At 52.4% G+C, this 19,411-nt stretch overlaps 1 protein-coding gene across 3 annotated transcripts in view; it reads right to left on the bottom strand.

Moving 5' to 3' along the window:
• Adcy5 (adenylate cyclase 5) overlaps nt 1-19,411 on the bottom strand; it is a 146,785-nt gene that overhangs the window by 7,755 nt on the left and 119,619 nt on the right. For all 3 annotated transcript variants that reach the window (XM_005338885.3, XM_021735636.2, XM_078044107.1), the window contains exons 13-18: nt 12,886-13,002; nt 12,304-12,468; nt 9,430-9,605; nt 7,799-7,828; nt 6,788-6,920; nt 821-1,084 (exon numbers count right to left, since the gene is read on the bottom strand). In XM_005338885.3, the coding sequence (XP_005338942.2) occupies nt 821-1,084; nt 6,788-6,920; nt 7,799-7,828; nt 9,430-9,605; nt 12,304-12,468; nt 12,886-13,002 (885 nt within the window). The remainder of the gene's footprint in view (nt 1-820; nt 1,085-6,787; nt 6,921-7,798; nt 7,829-9,429; nt 9,606-12,303; nt 12,469-12,885; nt 13,003-19,411) is intronic.

Below are 19,411 nucleotides of genomic sequence, written 5' to 3'. Positions count from 1 at the left end.
CTTTGGTAAGGGAAAAGGCTCAATGTGAGGCATCCCCGTCCTCCAGAACAGGCCTCCTCTGTTCTCAACTGCTGTCCAGGGAGTGTGACCTACTCACCCAACCCCACACCAAGAGCTCCTGAGGACAAGGGCATGGGTTGCCACTGGGTCTCATGTCCCCAATGGGCTGGACGGCTGGAGGCCCTTCAGAGGTCCTCACCCCCTCACTTAGGGAACCCTCCTCATCTCTGACTAGCAAGACATCCTTTTCCCATGTCCTTGTGCTGGAAGCCTCCCCGGAGCCCTTCATCTAGCCCGCTGCCCCAGGACTCTTGTGGGCTTTTTCCAACGCTGCCAGGACCCAGCTCTTCCTGTGCCCTGTGTCCAGCCTGGGCATCCCTGCTGCACTGTGTCTCCCAGACTCCCGACAGGATTGAGGCTGCCTCAGCTCACCAAGCTCGAGAAATGAAGAAGCAATGTCTGGCTGCCACCTCCCCTGCCCTGGGCCTTGCGTCTTTGCCCTGCTCTCTTCCTTCACCCAGTGGCTCCTCCTTCCTCTGATTCTCTCAAAGCTCTGGGCTGTCCTGGGCAGTGGGACCCTGAAGGTTCCAGTTCATATAGCCTGGGCCCAAACCCCAGCCCTGGCTCTTATAGGCCTTGACCTTAGGTGAGACACACAAGGTCTGTGGGCCTCTGTTTTCTCATCTGGACCTGTGACAAGGTGCCTGAGACAGAACAGCCCTGGGACACCTTCAGGCCCTTGCCATCAGGGCTCCTGTCACACTGCTCACACCCACATGGAGGAGAGAGCCCTGGGGACTCAGAGGACTCCCAGAGGCACCTCGTCAAAGTCGGCGATGATCTCGTTGAGCAGCCGCAGGCACTCCACGCCCTCGTTGTTGGCCTCCAGCTCCACGTAGAACTCGGAGAAGTTGGCGATGGAGGCGAACATGACGGCCACGCACTCGCACGACTGGTAGTAGAGCTCGTCATTACGGCGCTCCCGGGCCAGGAAGTGGGCAGCCACGTCCTTGGGCAGGATGTTGTGCAGCAGCCGTCGGTTGTAGGCCTGCAGCTCCTCCATCTCCTCCTTCTCCTCTGTGGCCTGGGGACAGAGGACTCGGTCAGGGGGTGGGGGTGGGGGGTTACAGCCCTACTTAGAATGAGACAGGAATCGCACCAACACCAACACCAGGCGCCAGCTGTTTCTGTGGTCTTTCTGCTTCCAAGTGTCCTCTAAAGAGCATTATGTCACCACCAGAAGAAATGGTCTACTTCTTGGAAAGTGATGCACATCAGGGATTGGTCCCAGAGGAGGAAAGCTCAGAGTAGATGCAGGTCCCAGAGGAGGAGCTGAAAGTCTCCTGTCTGCCCAAGCCCGGCACTAGACTCCAGGGGAAAGGGAGAGTCCAAAATCCACACCCCAAATAGGCTGCTGACTCCCTGAGGCCTCTTTACCCTTCATTTTTCCTCTTAAAATCAAAGAATGCACTCAGAAAAGCATCTTGCCAGGGCAACTTCAACCCACTGGTCACGGGGGGAAATGGCCCAGAGTCCTGCCCATCTCATTCCTATGAGAACAGCCTCCAGTGCCAGATGCAGCCAGGAGGGACAGGTGCCACCAGGTGTCAGCCAAGGCAGGAAGGAGACATCCCCTTAACTTTGGTTTTCCCCCAGTTTTGGTCATGGATCTGTACAGTTGGAGTTTGTGGTCACTCACCCTCCAGGTAAAGGGACAGTGCAGAGTCCTTGGGTCAAGAGACCAGTAGCAGCCACAAGGAACTGAAGCAGAGAAGCAGTTATACACCGAGGTGTGGCCAGGACTCTCTGACCAGAGTGGTCACGGGATGTGGGATTACAGGGTGGAGTCACCTGGCTTCCTCACCCTTGATAGCAGACATACATCCCCCACCAACTGGTAAGGTCATTAGCAGATGTCTTTTTACTCAGCAGCAACTAGATTTCCCACAGGCCAGGGCTGCTTTGCTCTGGTATTCCCTGTGCAGTGGCTGCCCGTGGGCTAGGAGCTGGCACACCATCCCACGTCTATAGACCTGGGTCCAGCGGGGAGAGCCCAAGGACAGAAGACCTGAGGCCAAGGCTCGCTACCAAGGTATGAAGATGTCCTGGTTATACTGTCCACAGCCTGGTGGACTCCTGGAGACACTGGCAATGCAGCTTCAAAAATCAGAGTCATGCCTGAGGGAGCTCCTGGACCCTAAAGGGCCCCAGCCTCCACCCACTACCTTCAGATGCCAGGTGAGTGCAGCTGTTGGGTGCCATCTTCCTGTCCAGCATTCTGGCCAGGTGACTTATGCTCCTGTGAGGTGGGGCTCTCAGCCCAGGCTCTTCTTCAAGAACAAAGGCCACCTGTTCCCACTCTGCAGCAGGTTGCCTGAGAGGGTGGGAGTCCCTCTACCTCCCTTTGTGGGCTAATCATATAGGACCCCAGGCAGTCGTCCATCTGCTTCTGCGAATGCACAGGGCACTCACTGTCCTGCCTCAACCTGCTCAGACCCTGTCCCTGGGGCCCTGAGCACTCCAGTTCCTTCTATCCACCCATGGGCATCAGAGACAGGACATGGGCCTCCCTTAGAGAGTATCTGCCCAAAGCATCGGCATAGAGTGGAGGCTGTAGAGCAGGGCTGCTGGGGATGGAGGCCAATCTCCCAGGTGGGCCAGGCACTCCTGCCTTGTCTGTGGAACTCCACTCCAAACAGGTTGGGCAGCTACCCACATGGCCAACAGCGCCATGTGGGTAGCTGCCCAACCTGTTTGGAGTGGAGTTCCACAGCCTCTTGATAGTCCTAGGAGACCCATACTGGAGGAGCAGGTAAGGGTGGGGAACCAAGACAATGGTTAGGCCACGAGGGGGCGCTGTGTGCGAGGGCATGTTCCTGGGCTGCCCCTCCTGTATCAGCACACACCACAGGTGGAACAGTAGAGGGGCTGCTGGGCGAGCCTGGGGAGCATATGGTGACAATTACCCTCCTTCCTAAGGCCTGCTGTCAAGTTTCTGTTTACTGCTGTATGTTGTCCTCCAAGTTGCAAAATGCCCAGGAAAAGAATGGGAGTTGGAGGGACCTGCCAGTTGGGAAGCTTCTGTGGACAGGGCTGACACAGGCTTGCGACAGGCTGAGTCAGTGGCTTCCCTCCTGGCACAGGGTCGTCAAGGCCTGAGAAAGCAAAGTGACAGAGGGAGGGGCACCAGTGTGCAAAGAGGCAAAAGGGCCAAGAAGAGAAGGGGAAGATCAGCAAGAGGCTGTGGGGTTGGGAGGCCAGAGCCACTGAGTGAATAGATCACTTTAGGAGAGTGATTTGGGCAGGTTTCTCTCTGGCACAGGGCAAGCTACAAAGAAGCCTGAGGCACAGGTCTTGAATGGAAGAGCTGATGTGAGTAATGGTTTTTATAAATCTATGTACACAGACAGATGCTGGTGTGGTATGTTTGCATGCAGCCCTGCATTTCTGCATATTTACATCAACTTCATGTGTTTCCCAGCTTTGGCCCTGGAGATGAACCTGTTATAGTTTGGATCTGGAATCCCGACTAAAGGATCGTGTGCTGAAGGCTTGGTCCCCAGCTGGTGGTGCTTCTGGGAGATGGTGGAAAGTTTGGGAGGCAGAGCCTAATGGAAGGAAGCCTTCACAGTGGTGTCTTGTCCCTGGGCCCTTCTCTTCTTTCTCTGCTTCCTGGTTGCCATGAGGTGAACTTGCTCTACCACGTGTTCCCAGCCATGAGGTTCTGCCTTGCCACAGGCCCAAAGCGATGGGACCAAGAACCATGGACTAAAATCTCTGCAACCATGAGCCAAAATAAATCTTTCCTCCTTTAAGTTGATTTTCTGAGAGATTTTGTCACAGCAACAGAAAACTGACACAGATCCGGAATAGTAAGCCCACCAAGCACTCAGTTCTTGGTTTCTAAATACCACTCTCCACTAAGAGCAAGGGCTCTTTGAAGAAATCACTGATTCCTGGGCTGGAACAGAAAAAATGTCAGGTAAGCTTGAGACATCTCATTGTGCCAACATTCAGGAGATGCCCAAAGAGTGCTAGTGGCAGGTCAAATGACAAGGAAGTCAGCTTGATGAAATGCACACTAGCCAAACCTAGGGCGATATGAGCATTAGAATAATCCGAGTGGCAGATTATAACCCACAGGTGTCTGTGCATCTGCACTGACATAAATAAATGAATGAATGGGCTAGTGAATGGGGGATCTCCCTAAGGATTGAGGAAGGAGGCCACAGCATCACTGGCGGCACCTCCACAGTGAGGCTGAGAGAGGCAGGAGTCATCAATGTTTGCAAAGGCTGCTGGATGGAGCTTTGCTGAGGATCACAAGATTGTTGTAATATCCAGAGTATTTTTCCACAAAATGACAAGAAAACATGAAGGAGAGAAAGGAAGCTTGGAAGAAAGAAAGAAGGAAAGAAGGAAGGAAGGAAGGAAGGAAGGAAGGAAGGAAAGGGGGCTTGACAGTGGAGAAATGTGGCTGGCAGCAACTAGAGCTGCGGTCAGGGTCAGCACCATCAGTGGTGGGACAGGTCAGCATGGGGAGTCCCCTGTGTGATGCCCCAGATGCGCCCAGCACCACTGCCCTGGGTCTCCTTCAGGAAGGTGTGGCTCTGAAGGACACAGAGTACAAGATCTCTAAAATGGCAAGGACTGAGAAACAAGGAGAGAAGGAAGAGACAACTAAATGCAGAGTACTCCTGGAGAGGATTCTAGGCCAGAGTCGGGACAGCTGGCCAGAGGTGAACTGGGCCTGTTTCCACTGCTGACTCCCTGAAGGGGAGGCTGCGGGGTAAGGGATGGAGGAAGTAACCTCACTCTTGGAAGGAAGGATCCAATGGTGATGAACGCATCATGTCAGGAAGAAAAAGAAAAATATATACATACATACAGGGGGCAGATGGGGCAATAAAACAAAAACAGTGAAGAGACTATTGAATTTCTTTATATTGTTCTAAAACTTCTGCAGGTTCAATTTTTTTTTTTTAACTTACCAATAAAAAGATGGAGATGAGCTCGGGGCCTGAGGATGAAAGATGGGAGGAAAGGTATGGAAGGGAAAGTCAGAGGTTTCTGAGGCCAGGCTAACACAAGCGCCCCTGGGGCTTTGGAGCGGGGCCTCGGGGCATGGGGAAGGTGCAGGCCTCAGACCTAGGGGATGGAAAGGAGTGTTGTTCCAGTCCCCCAGCACAGCCCTTTCAGCTGCTCCAGTCTGGTGGGTCAGAACTGGGCTGAGTGCTGGCAGGCCCTGGGCAGGCAGCACCTGGCCTCCCAGTGGCCAGGCCTCCATGCGCTGGCAGGGCTGAGACAGCAGCTATGGTTAGGCACAAGGGAGAACCAGGTGTGGGTGCAACCTGGTTGATCCCCATACTCAGGAGTTGGACAGAGACAGTCCAGGGTGTGGCTAAAGGGACTGAAGACCCAGCAGGGCCAGGGGGCAGGCTCACTTTTCCCAAGGTCTCTGTTAAAAACTGTGAGGCACAGGAGCAGCTATCTTGGGTGGGGTTTCGTTGGGGGGGGTATACAGAGAAGAAGAGCATTGGCTTAGGCCCCACTGAGCCTGATCAGTCCTCAGGAGAGTGCTGGAGGCCCCCCAACCACCCACCCATGGACTTTCCCAAAGAGGAGGGGTGTGGGAGAAAGGAGAGGCCTGAGAAGGCAGACACACAGGGCTGTTCTTGGAGGTTGTTCTCAGCCCAGAGCTTCAGGAGGGACATTCCACATGGGACAATTGTGGCAATATTCATGGATGCCCCAGCGTCAGGGTACCTCACCACATACCTTGGAGCTAAAAGCTACACTGCATGCAACATACCCAACAGAAGAGGCAACCATATGCCCCATCAACACTTGACACCCAATCAAAAGCCTCCTGCCCCCAGCCAAAGACTTCAACCTCCATGACGGTGAGCGGTGTGGATGGAGGAGTTCTTAGCAAGCCCTGGGTGAACTGATGTGGTCTGGAGATAGGTCAGACCTTGTCAGGGGTTTGATTCAAAGGGCCCACAAAGAAGCTGGCATTGTTTTGTGAGAGCCCTTGAGCGCCCTCTCTTGGAGTCTCTGGGGTGGTTCATCAGGGAACCCAGGGCCTTAAGACTGTGGCTACCAAAAGCACCACCTCCACCTGGCCCATTGGCATCCCATCCTGCAGGTGGACACTGTCCTCAGGGTGCAGGGTCACAGCCTGGAGAGTCAAGCACTGGTTGCATTTCTGCTTTCAATGCAACCAACACAGGTCAGAGCCATGGACCTGGCCACCCCACCACCCTGCCCCTGAGTCCAGCTGGGCTTCCTATTGATTCCTTTGGTTCTTCCTCCTCTGGAGGAGTCTTCATGCCCAGCTGTGGTCACATCAAGCCTGCACAGAAGCCTCTGGTGGCAGCCCCCACCAGCCCAGGATCCTGCCAGCTCCCACCCTCCTCACCTCCCGCCCCTCCTCCTCACATGCCTGGACACCTTGCTGCTCCCCCTACAAGCTGAACGGCCCACCCCCAGTGTCCCTGCTGCAGACATGCACAGGAACTGCTCCGGCAGTGTGTGCTGACTCCAAGCGCACCTCCTGGGCTCAGAGTCCCTGTACTATTGGGGTGGGTTCATCTGGAATATGCTCCAGGGCTTTGCCTCTCAACCCTGGAAAGCAGGCAGCAGATCCTGGGATGTGGGGCAGTGGTTATTTGGGATGAGACCTGAGAGGACACCTTGTCAGTGTAGGATGAAGGTCCAGGCCAGCCCAGTGAGTGCCGTGAGGTCCAGCTGCTCCCCACCCAGCTGTAGCCCCAGGGCCATTCACCTGAAGTTTCCAGAGGAAGTCAAGGCGGGCAGTGGACTCCACCTGCTGGGCGTGCAGGTACAGGGCCAGCACGAAGACTGAAATGATGATGGGCGTCACCACCTTCAGGGCCACCTTGGTCGCGTGCTCAGGGCTGCAGGAGTGAGGTAAACAGGCCTGAGGCCACCCTGGCACTCAGGCAGGCTCCGAAGACCCACCAGGCCTTTTTCTTCCTCCCAGGACAGCTGCCACTCAAACTCTGCCTGAGTGAACCTCCTCTGGGAAGCCTTCCTGCAACTCAGGAAGCTATGGCCCCTCTCCTGGTCCCTTATGCCCCCATCACTCAGGTGCCCCCTGGTCACCTCAGGAGATGAACTCAGCCCTTCCACAAGGCAGAGGACAAGACAGGACAGTGTGCACAGGAACAAGGGAGCCAGGAAGCACCTGTTGACCCTGTCTCTGGGGTACCTTAGACAGACTCTTAAGTTTCCACGTGGGAAGAATATCCACACTGCAGGGCTGTGGGAAGGACTGAAGATTCTGTATAGGAGGTGCTCAGTGCAGCACCCGACACACTGGGAATAGGCAAACTGGTGGCTACTGTTTCTAATTGTATTTCTGTTAACATTGACAAAGATACCAAACAAAAGGTGCCATTCCAAACACTGCTCCTTGCACCAGTGCAGAGCCAGAGGCCGAATACTGCCCAGAGCCTCCCTCCAGCAGCCCGGAGCCTTGGCTCTGCATAGAGGGAAGCAGGCCCAGTTCCTGCTCCTGGGGGAGAGCCTGAGGCTAGATGCTTTAAAATGAGGCCAGCGGCCCTGATAACTCTGGCTACTAAGGCTATTGGTCACCAGAATGTAGTAAAGAAGTGACTATCCCACCTGGACTGCTTGCTCCCCGTAGGGCCTCCCTGCTCACTCCAGCCTCCTCCACCACCTGCCTTGTTGCCAAGGCCCCTCCCACCTGGGTCTCAGTTGCCTTCTCTGCAGCTCTGTGCCAAGGGCCTGTCAATGTGGGGCATTAACTCACCACTGGGAGGTCCCGTTGTTGCTCAAGTCTCTGCGAAGGGAAGTAGGGGGAGACAGTTCAGATCTTTTTTTTGGTGTAAGGCAGCCTCCAGTCCCGTCCTCCTATTGGCCCACCCTGCTGCCTTCCCCCATGCCGTGCTCTTCTACCCAGTGCCAATCTCTGTCCCCCAGTCCTGCTCTGCTGCTCCTTTGTCCTTACCCCAGCACCCAGGGGCATTCCAGCTGGGAGGCTTATGCAAAGGCCAGCCCTAACCAGCATCTGGTCACTGTGATCACAAATCGCTGGCTCTTACCCTGCCTGTCTTCCCCCACCCTGCCTACCCACCTGGACACACCTGTCTGCCTGTCTGCCCCAGCCCTGGGCTGACATCTGGAGGGAGCTGAGGGGTGGAATCCTATACCTGTACTGTCCCGTGTGGCAGCTGCTGGCCATTGTGTCTACTGAGCCTTGAAATGGGACTAGCACAAGTTAAACTGTACTGTGAGTGAAAATATAACCAGGTTGTGAATAGTGTGGAAAGAAAGGTAAAGTATTTCTCTAATACTTTTTAATTGATGATATGTTAAAATGACCATATTTTGAGTTTATTGGCTAAATAAAGTGCTCTTAAATTGTATCTTTTGCTTTTTTTGATACAGCTACTAGAAAATTTTAAATTACATTTGTGGTTTGCTTTATTTGTCTATTGAATAGAGCTGCCCTAGAGCCAAAAGAGGGTCTCCCAACAGAGCAATGATCTCCAGTCTCTGCTGTCAACCTCAGCAGTGGGAGAGGAAAGGCTTGGAGTGGAAGAACAGGAAACAAAGCAGCCAAAAGAGCCAGCTCTAGTCCTGACCCCAGGGTAGAAAGGATCTGGCTCCCTCCCTCCCCCGGCCTTGCAGCCTGCCCGGTTCCTGAAGGCATAGCATCTTGCTGTCATCTGCCCATAGCCCCACACAACCACAGGGAAGTTCTTGCTTGAATCTGACTTAGATTCTTCACTACAATTTCTTTTTCTCAGGGGTCTTCTTTCACAAGAAGGGGCACTTCTGTGGGGTTCTTGGTCCTATCCTAATTGTACCTCCACTGCCTGGCTCAGTGCCTGCAGCCGGTAGGCCCTCAATACACATTTCTGAATGAACAAATGGGCGAGCAGATGGATGGATGTCTGGCTGGACCCCTTCCTCTTAGAGAAAGTGCAGTGTGCTGCGTTTCCTCAGGAGACACAGACTCGTCCCATTTTTTCACACTACTTGGTGTGTGTTCAGAGGTGGTTATGGGAAGAAAAGCATAGTACATACCAGGCACTTTGTAGATATTTTGCTACTATGAGTATCATTCCCATTTTACTGGGGAAAAAATGTATTTCAGGAAAATAACCCAATGTGTATCTTCTGCTGAGGTCCAAACTCAGTTCCACCCAAAGCCAGAGGCCTTTCCCTTCATGGAGTCGTCTCCCTTGGAAAGCTGACAACTGTCACTGGATGACCCGGCGGACTGTGGGCCAGACAGCCTGACCCAGCAGTGCTCAGGAGCTAGATACTCTCCTCGCAGTGTCCCTGCGGTGCCAGACCCCAGTCTTCTGCACTTCCTGCCTCCCTGAGGGCCCCCCCCCCCCGAACACGGTGGGCGGTGAATGAGGTGCCGCATACATGGCGTTGGCGGTGACCAGCAGGTCGGCATTGTCAAAGAGTGTGACACCGGGCACCTCGACGATGAGCACATAGATGAGCTCGATGGACAGCATGAGCGCCAGCTTGCCGATGCAGCTGATCTGCAGGAACACGGAGCAGGCCAGCAGGCTGAGCAGCACGCTGTAGGTGAAGTACTGCGAGAGAGGGCGGGCATCGTCAGCTCGCGGCCCCGCCCCGCCCCGCCCCGGCCCCGCCCCAGCCCCGCCCCAGCGGCCCCGCCCGGCCCCGCCCCAGCCCCGGCAGGCCCCGCCCCACCCCGCCCCAGCCCCAGCCGGCCCCGCCCCGCCCCGCCCCACCTGAGCAACGTTGGGGAAGGCTTCTGCCCACCTGTCCAGGGCCCAGTAAAGTGTTAGCGCCCGGCTCCAGGCTCAGGCTCCCCTGGGCTCATCCCTGATCCACCACGGACTGGCTGTGCACCTTGGACCATGTAATCAACCCCTCTAAGCCTCAGTTTCCCCAACCAGGGCTCCCTGTGTCTGGTGAGAGGAAGCCTGTGGGGGCTATGTCTGGGACCTTCGATAACTGTGAGGAGCACAGGTTCCCTGAAGCTCTGAAATCCACAGGGAAAAGGGAAGTGTCTCACAACCTGGAGGGCAACACCTGGTTGTGAGATTTGCCGGCCAAACCCAACCTAACTGATGCGCTGCCAATCACCATCGGCATCCAGCTTCCTGTGACTGTTGGCTGAAGTATGGCTGTGTTTCTCCATCAGGGTTTACCCCAGGCTCCTGGTCACATGAGGCAGCCTTTTTAAATCTGAAAAATTTTGTGGTCTAAAATATACTGGCCCTAATGACTTGGGATGAGGCATGGCTCCCTGTACTATTTATCCTGCTAAAGTCCCTCCTTGTCTTTAAGCTGATTTCCTTCTTAAACAACCGAGGGGCAAACCAGCTGATCTCAGCAGCCCCCTCCTCCTGTGGTCCCGGGGTGTTACTCCTAGCCATGTCAGCATCTACTATCCTGTTCTTTCTTTTAAATTTAGCACTATTATTTCTGAGTCAGGCTTCCAGACTCTTCCTATTTCCACACTGCCTCTGCCTTGGGCTGGGGGCCAAATGGGGGTGGCTGGCAGTGGGGGTAGCCCAGGCTGGGCCCTCTGCCTCCCCAGGCTTTCAGGAGCTAAATGAGGCACTGCTGAGGGTCCCTTGGTGATAAGCTGGGACAGGGTAGCCTCAAGGCACCGCCAAGAACTGGGCAGAGGAGACAGTAGGAGAACAAGTCCCGATAAGCAGGCCCAGCATTCCATCTTGGGGGGAGGAAAAAGAGGTCCTCTCCAGCTAGCCTGGACTCCCATTCAGAAGCCGGGTCCTGGGCACCAGGAAGCCAAGGCTTAATGCTGCCCCACCACCAACCCGAAGGGCCTGTGAGGAGTGGCTGACTGACCCAGGAACACTGGTGAGGTGTGGGCCACAGGCCTGAAACAGAGCAGGCTAGAGACGGCTGGGACCGACCATCTCCAACGAGGAGGAGCTGGGACACCAATGCGTCCCCCACCCCATTCCCAGTTTCTCTGACCACCTAGTGGCAAACAGGCCAATGCAGCCTCTGCTCCTCAGGAAGCACAAACGCTGCTTCCCTGGGCTCCCAGCCAGACGTGAGAGGGAACGGAGCCCAGGAGGGGAGGCCTGGCTGACTGCCCAGCGTGGCCACAGAGGGGAGGGAGAGCTGGTCTCGGGTCCAGGACAGGAAGAAGAGCCTGTCTGGGTGGCCATCAGCTGAGCCCTGCTTCTCACTGGGCTTTCCTTGACTCAACAGTCCAACAAGGAGGTGGCCCAGCTCCTTTTCAGGGCTGGGGAAGGAAGCCAGCACTGTGACAGCCCCTGTGCCCCTCTGCTGCAGTTCTGGGCCCTTTGGGAATTGGTTGAAAGCAGGAAAGCAAGATCTCTGTCACTGCTTTACAGGTTTCCTGTGAGTGCCCTGCAGGGAGCTGGGAGGTGGCCACGGCCACTGCATAGAACAAACGCTTCCAGACGGGCAGGAAGCCTGGCCCTGCTGCTTGGGGCAAAGTGCTTGCAGAGAAGCGCAGCAACGCGGTCAGAGCCCGGCGTGCACCCCGGTGCTCAGCACATGCCATCCTCTCAGTAAGATTCCTGGTGATACTTTTTAAATCCAGATGCCTGTAAGTACAACATTTCTCTTGGGAGTGGTGAAAGTGTTCTCAAGGAGGATGGCTACACCTATATTTGTGAATACACTGAAAACCGCTGTTGCACACTCTGAATGAGTGGTTTATGGTAGTGGCTTGAGATTGGGTTCTTTTTGCTCCTCTCAAAGTTCACTTACCCTCCAGCTAGGGGATCAGGTAGACTCTTTTGAGGAAGGGTCAGGTCTGCCCCACAGGCAGAGGCTCCAGAAAATTTTATTCTCAGGAGCATGAACTTTAGCATCAGACAACTTGTATGAGAGCTTTGACTCTACTGCCTACTCACTGTGTAGTCTTGGGCAAGTAACTTAACCTCCCTGTGCATTGGGTTCTTCATATCTACAAAAGAGCTAGTATAGTACCTAAGTCATAGGGCTGTGAGGATTTACTGAGTAGATGTATGTAAAGCACCTAACACAGCACCTGGCCCATGGTAAGTATGTTATGAACAAAAGCTCCGTTAGTTTGGCTGCAGCTGTAGTGAGGAGGCTGCACCTGTTCACCAGTGTTGGGCACGTGGTGTTGACGACACTGAGGGAAGGCAGTCTTCATAATGGCAGTGAGCTGGAGGGCCCTGACCTTTCCTCAGTCTGTCCAGGGCTTCCCCAGGAGCAGAGTGGGGTAGGGCAGGAGCAGCTGCATCTGCTCTCCACCCAGCTATGTAGGCCCAGTACCCAGCCCAGTACCTCGGGAAAGTTGCAGTTGGGCCAGTGGCTGCCGCAGAAGCCCTGCTCATCGCCCAGGCTGTAGTTGAAGGCTGACTCCAGCACATGGCACGCGTTGACCTGGCTCACACTGATGTTGTGCTCCTCCGCCAGGCAGCCCACCAGGTCCTTGGAGTTACACATGAACTGGGTGGGGCACAGGGCAGTGAGGAGCGGTCAGCCCCCAGGGCCAAGGGCACCCTCCACCCTCTGTCTCAGTCACAGCCTCCCTTGGACTGGGGACATAGCGGGAGCCATCCTCTCAGTTAGAGGCCGCCAGTGGACCTGACAGGTCTGTCCAGCTCCTTGGGTAGGAGGGCGTGGCCAGTATGCCTTCCTGAGGTGGTGCCCTAAGTCTGCCTTGGGGACGTTCTCTATGCTCTTCCACCTTGAGAGCAAGGAACTAAAAGCTCACATGGGGGCTAATTTAAGAGCCAAATCTGATCCTAGACCTGGAGTGAGACACGAATAGGGTTTTCCCAGGCCATGCTATTGGGCACAGGGCTGCACTGGGTTTGACCCCACGGGGCTGGGGAGGCACTGGGAGGACGTGGAGCCACCCACCAGGTTGACAAAAGCCGAGAGGAACACCAGGATGATGGTGAACACACCAACCAGGGTGCTGTTCATCTTGGACTGCACGATCTTCCTGGAGAGGATCTGCAGCGGGGCGGGAAAGAGCTGGGCGGGGGAGAGACAGAAGAGCGTTCAGCGAGGACCCTGACCATGGCCGGCCATGCAGGAGACCCCGGACCCGCTCGTGTTTCCAGTGTAGCTCCCCCAGCCTTTCTGAACCCCTCCCGGCCTGCAAGGCTCCAGCCTCACGCCACTGCCCCCTGCTTCCAGGCCAACAGCAGCACAGACTCTGAGCTGGCCAGGAGCGAGTGTGCCTGAGAAGCCCACAGGTGAGAGGCTGGATGAAAGAAGTGACACCATCTTGACCCAACAAGGAGGGCCGGCAAAGGCCATTTACCCAGAGAGCGAGTTCTGGACCTCGGGGAGTTACAGTCAGGGGCGGTGGGTGGCAGGGGAGCACGCAGGGAGGGGCCCTGACTTCCCTAGGGAGGCTTAGGAAGGCTTCTTGGAAGAAGCAGAGACCTGGTGTCTGGAGGAAGAGGCTGGGCCTGTGAGAAGTGGCAAAGCAGCCCAGGAACAAGAGGGTGGGGCCTGGACCCTGAAGTTTTTCTTCAGCAAGAAACTTCACAGACCCACCTTCCCCTCACCCACCCCTTCCTATATGTTCTTCAACTAGACAAACCCTAGTCCATTCACAGACCCACTGCAGCTATGGTGATTAAATGATCAGCCTCCAAAGTCTCATTTCTGCCACCAAATCTGACACTCTTGGTCTCGCAGACCACGCCCTCCTGCCACGCAACCTGCACCAAGAGGTTGACAGAGCACAGAGCTGTGGATTTGGGCTCCTCCACTGCTGCCTGCCCCGCTTCTTCTTGTTGAGTCCTGTCTGCTGCCAACATTCCAGGTGTCCTAAGAAACCTCCAAGGACAGAGAGTGGTGGGAAAAGCACCCGGCCTGGAGGTGGGAAGCCTGGGTTCCATACGTGGCTTTTCCTGTGTGTCCCTGAGCAAGCCACATCTCTTCTCTGAAGACTCCCCTTTGTAGGCACACCCTGAATTTTGTGATAAGTGAAGCAGGTAAACGTCTTGACCCTGATCACCCCTGCACATACTTGCTCAGTGTGCCAGACTACCTGGCCCATCCCTCTCCTGACACTAAGAGTTCCTATAGTTGGTCAAACTGATGACTAAGTAGGTCAAGGATCCATAGCATGACCACCATGTCGCTGCTCACTCCCAACAGTGAGGTGGTAAGGGGCACTGACTGTGTGCTACAGTGTTTGCTGCTAGCTCAAAAAGTGCTGGGACATGGATGGGATGTTCCTCCACCACAAGCCAACCCATCTACATGTACAGCATCCACGTGGATCCTTCACATCGTCACCTGGGACCTCAGGGTAAAGGGAGCTAATACAAATGTGCTGATGCCCACGCTGTTGTCTGGGCCAGGAGTAATAGTCTTTTATCTCTGACTTGGGAGTCTCATGTCTTCTGCAAGCATCCATGAAACACTAACAAGCTAACTTATCAGCTTATGTGTAGGGGACAATCAGACCTCAGACCCTTCAGAGTTCCTGATAGGGAAGAGTCCTGCTCACCCCTGGTCTTGGGATTCTCTTCTTCCAGCAAGGTCACTTCCAAGTCAGCAGAGGGAAAGAGGGGACCACAGGAAGGGCAGATCACAGGAAGGGCTGTAGCAGAGGTCTAGAAGACTGGTGGCTATTGGCTGAGATGAAGACCTTGGCCTCCAACTCCCTTGCAATGCAGCCGTCCAGTATTTTCAGAGACCTTTGAGCCTGTGGCATTGTTCTGAAAAAACACTTCCTCTGTGATGATTCAGGACAAATTCTGACTGAACCCTCTCATGGGGCAGAAGGAAAAATAGGTGTAATGTGCAGAGCATAAATTTGGATTAAAGTCCTGCCTAACAGACACAGAGATAAATCACACACAGTGAGAGTCCAGAAATCAACTCTTATGTTTATGGCCAATTGATTTTGATGAAAGTGCCAAGACAATTCACTGAGGAACAGTCCTTTTGATCAATGTTGCTGGGTCAAATGGATATTCATGTGCAAAATAATGAAGTTGGGTCCCTACCTCACACCATATACAGAAATTAACTTAAAATGGACCAGATGCCTAAATATAAGTACTAACACTAAAAATTCTCAGAAGAAAGTATGCAGGTAGACACTAACTTTGGATAAGGCAATGCTTTCTTGGAGATGGCATCAGAAACACAGGGGAAAAAAAAGAAAATAGATAAACTGAACTTCACCAAAATTTAAAAATTGTGAAACAAAATAACAGCAAGAAAGTGAAAAACATTGCTAAGGATGTGGAGAAATTGGAACCTTTGGGCATTGCTGGTGGGGATGTAAAATAAAGCAGCTCTGTGGAAGGCAGTATGATGGTTTCTTAAAATATTAAAGATAGAATTATAATAAGACCCCGCATAGCCCAAATAACTGAAGGCAGAGACATGCAGAAATATTTGTACACCTATGTTTATAGAAGCATAATTCATAATAGCCTGAAAATGGAAAATACTCATATGTCCATTAATTGATAGAGATCCCAAAGGTGATATAGCCACACAACAGAATATTATTGAGCCATAAAAAGAAATGAAGTGCCATTATATAGTAGAATATGGACAAACCTTGAAATTATTATGCTAAGTAAAAGAAGCCTGTCTCAAAAGGTCATGTTTTATATGATTCCACTTATATGAGATGTGAAGAACAGGCAAATTCATAGACACAGAAAGTAGATTAGTTGTTGTCATGGGCTGTGGTGAGCAGGGAACAAGGAAAGACTACTGATGAGTATGGGTTTTCTTTGGGATGATCACACTTCTGAAATTAGTGGCAACAGTTGTACAACTTTGTGAATATACCAAAAACTAGTGAATTACAAGCTTACCAACTTTACAAAGGTGAATTTTATGATATTTGAATTTATATCTCAAGAAAGCTTTTATTTAAAAAAAAATCCTGCTCATATTGGTACACCTACTCTGGGAGGCACTAGCAAGATTCCTCAAAAGATTGGGAATGAACCCACCACATGACCCAGCTATCCCACTCCAAAAGAACTAAAATCAGCTTGCTATAAGGATAAAGCCACCTCAATGCTTATAGCAGCACAAGTCACAATAGCCAAATTATGGAACCAGTCTAGGTGCCCCTCAATAGAGGACTGGATAAAGAAAATGTAGTCCATATACACAAAGGAGTTCTACTCAGCCATAAAGAAAATGAAGTTATGACATTTGTCAGTAAATGGACAGTACTGTAGAACATCATATTGAGTGAAATAAGCTAAAACTCATAAAGTCAAGGGATGAATGTTCTCTCTCATATGTGGAATCTAGAGAGAAATAAGGAATTAAAAAACAGGGAAATCTCATTAAAATAGAAAGGAGAAAAATGGAATAGAGAAAGGGGACTTCAAGGGGGAAGGGGGGTGGGAAATAAGAGGAAGAGCCTCTACCTAGCTGTGTGGTCCTGAGGACATTATGAATTGCTCTGAGCCTCAGTTTCCTTATCAGTCAGAGGCAATATTTATCTCCCAGAGTGGTTATCAGGAGTCAGTGAAGCGGTACATTTGAAAATATTCTGTAAGAAAAGTAAGTAAATGTTTGCTTTTTTATGTGTGTGTGTGTGTGTGTGTGTGTGTGTGTGTGTGTGTGTGTGTGTGTGTAGATGGTGCTAGGGATGAGTCCAGGGCCTCTACCACTGAGCCACTTCCCCAGACGAGTATTTGAATTTTCGAAACCTATGTTGCCTAACAGAAAGTTCTTGTTTTCCATGAAGGGAATTCCGGGAGATGGAGAAAGTGTTTTGGCCCTAGGTGAACATCTTACTCTGAAATGAAATGACAGATTGTTTCCAATCTTTGGTTGCTTAAAATGTTGCCATTTCATTTCCCACCCCACCCCCATCCCGTGTTGCCTAAACCGGTTCAGTTCTGGTCACCAGAAAGGCTTCCTTCATGATTCACCTCACAAGTGTAATGGATGACTTAAGTGAAGGTTGTTAGTAAATGCCAGAACTTTCTTGATAAAAAGTGGTTGGGGAAGAGGATAGGTACATCTGATTCCTGGTAGAAGTGGGACCAAGAGCCCCACAAAGGCCATCCAGAAGCCAGGACTACAGGCTGTTTTTTTAAAAAGCAGCTAAGATAGGCCCCGTGGCCCATGCCTGTAATCTCAGTGACTCAGAGGGCTGAGGAGGAGGGTTCCAAGTTCAAAGCTGGCCTAGACAAGATCCTGTCTCCAAATAAAAAATAAAAAGGATGAGGAATGTGGTTCAGAGGTAGAGCACCCTGGGTTCAGGCCTTACTGAGGATTCAGGGAGCAGCTCATGAATGGCTGAGTCTTCATGCCTTGGCTTGCTGCAAACCAACTTCCCTTGGTGCCCTGCAAAAATACCTGCCCTAGATCATCAGGAACCCAAAGACTGAAGTCTAGAGAAGATGAGGCATCCTGTCCCAGCACTGGTTCACAAACTCTCATCTGTAATTGGAAGGTTCATCTGTATGTGAATCCCAAATCCAAATTTGCTAACCCCAATGTGCATCTTAAGATCCTTTGGTGGACAGAGCCTCTTCATAGGGATCACCATGGCTGCAATCAGATCTTGGGCTGCATCATTACAGTCGATGATTGTGTCTGTACAAACCACACAATGCCTGCTCATAACTGGAGCTCAGAAAAAGAAACACATTTTTAAAAGTAAGTTCAGAATCAGTACAAATTATTCAACAGGAACAGTGGGAATGGGGACATAATTAATAAACCATGACTAGGGTAAGGGACCATTTAGACGCTGGCTTCTCTGAGCGTCCCTAGGAAAACTGACCTTGCTGGGCCCTGTGATATGGGGCTAGTGAATTACAGAGATGAAAGAAGGTGACAAAATTGGGTAGCAATTTTTTGACAAGGAGCTAACAAAAGGGCAGTAGTTCTTACTTTGGGAAAAAATCTAAAAAGATATGAAAACCTCAGAGTCCAGACAAGGAAGGTGGAGGGCTGCACACCATTGGTCTCATCACTTGGCCTTTCAGGAGTCGAATGGACATATTGACCAAGGCAGTGTCCTGGAGGAGAAGGATCATGGGCTCTGAGGTCAAGAACTACCTGGGTTTATGAGGCTGGAGATGTGGCATTACCTAGCATGAATGAGGCCCTGGGCTCCAACACTAGCATCACACACACACACACACACACACACACACACACACACACACACATCATGGCTGAGTGGCTGAGTGCCCCTACTGGGTTCCATGTCCTGCTGGAAAGACAAGCTGACCTTCTGTATAAGGATGTGTGATGAGCCACAGTGAAAGTATGAGTCCCAGACCACAGTGTGGGGAGAGGAACAAGCTGCCCTCTCAGCCACTGGGTAGGTATAGGCCTGGGCTGCTTCACAGGTGATGAGGCAGAAATTAAACAAAGACCAGTGGTGCTGTTGGAGCCGGGCAAACAGGGAAGGGGCTGTGCTTGGGAGATATGAGTGAGCCCACTGTCTCCGGAGGTGAGCAAGCACAGGCTGACCCATGCCCTGCAAGGTTAAGGGATTGCAGCTTCGGGTGAGTGGCCTGGTTCCATTACTGCTCAGGCCCCTTCCAATCTGAGATTCTCTGAGTCTGTGGACACAGGCGATGGTGAGGAAGGACTTAACCCCGTTTCCTCCCAGAGAGGTGGTTCTGGGGCTGTGGTCAGCATATACGTGGAGGGAGGGGAAGAGGGCCTTCATGCACACATACAACTTGCTCTCCACAACCGCATCGATGAAAAGATGGACTCCAGGTTCCGATCCTTTAGCCAAGCCACCCTAGAGACAGCAGGGTTCCAAAGGCACACCGTGGAATAAGTGAAGACAGGACCTGGGAACACGGTGAAGATCAAGGTATGGGATCAACCTCACCGAGAAGTCCAGGGGTGCATGAGAACTGCACCAGGCCAGGTCAGGAGAAGATTCCACAGGCCCAAGATGGAAGGCCCCTCAGAGCACTAGTGAGGAGAAGGGAGAACCTTCTACAGAAAGGACTTGCTCCTCCCACACAGGGAAGACTGGGTCCATACTGTCTTCATGCATCTCTCTGTGAAAAGGTCAAAATATGGACAACTTAAGGAAGCAAGCTTGAGTTTTTCAGGGAAAATGGAAAAGCAAATGAGACAGCGAAAAGAAACTGTGCCTGACAACTGTATGGTTTCAGATGAGCAGAGCCTGCACCTGGAGTAGCTGAGGAATTACGCATCTCATCGGCATGCCCCAGATCCTCAGAGACTGTGGAAATAAGATGGAGAATATCTGCATTCTGGCAAAGGGCAAACATTTTTCAAAGGGAATACAGCATGACATTGAACACCGCAGCCCGGTCAGCTGCGTCAATCCCTGACAAGGTGGTACAATAAACATTTAGTCTGTCCACCTTCGTGCATTCAGCATGAGATAGTGCTCAGGGACAGACTGTCCTGCATCCCACAAAGGGTGGGT

Source organism: Ictidomys tridecemlineatus, chromosome 3 (genome assembly GCF_052094955.1).
Source record: "Ictidomys tridecemlineatus isolate mIctTri1 chromosome 3, mIctTri1.hap1, whole genome shotgun sequence".
Lineage (NCBI taxonomy): Eukaryota > Metazoa > Chordata > Mammalia > Rodentia > Sciuridae > Ictidomys > Ictidomys tridecemlineatus.
The sequence above is the reverse complement of the archived record's forward strand: the minus strand, read 5'-3'. Positions and strand labels throughout refer to the sequence as shown.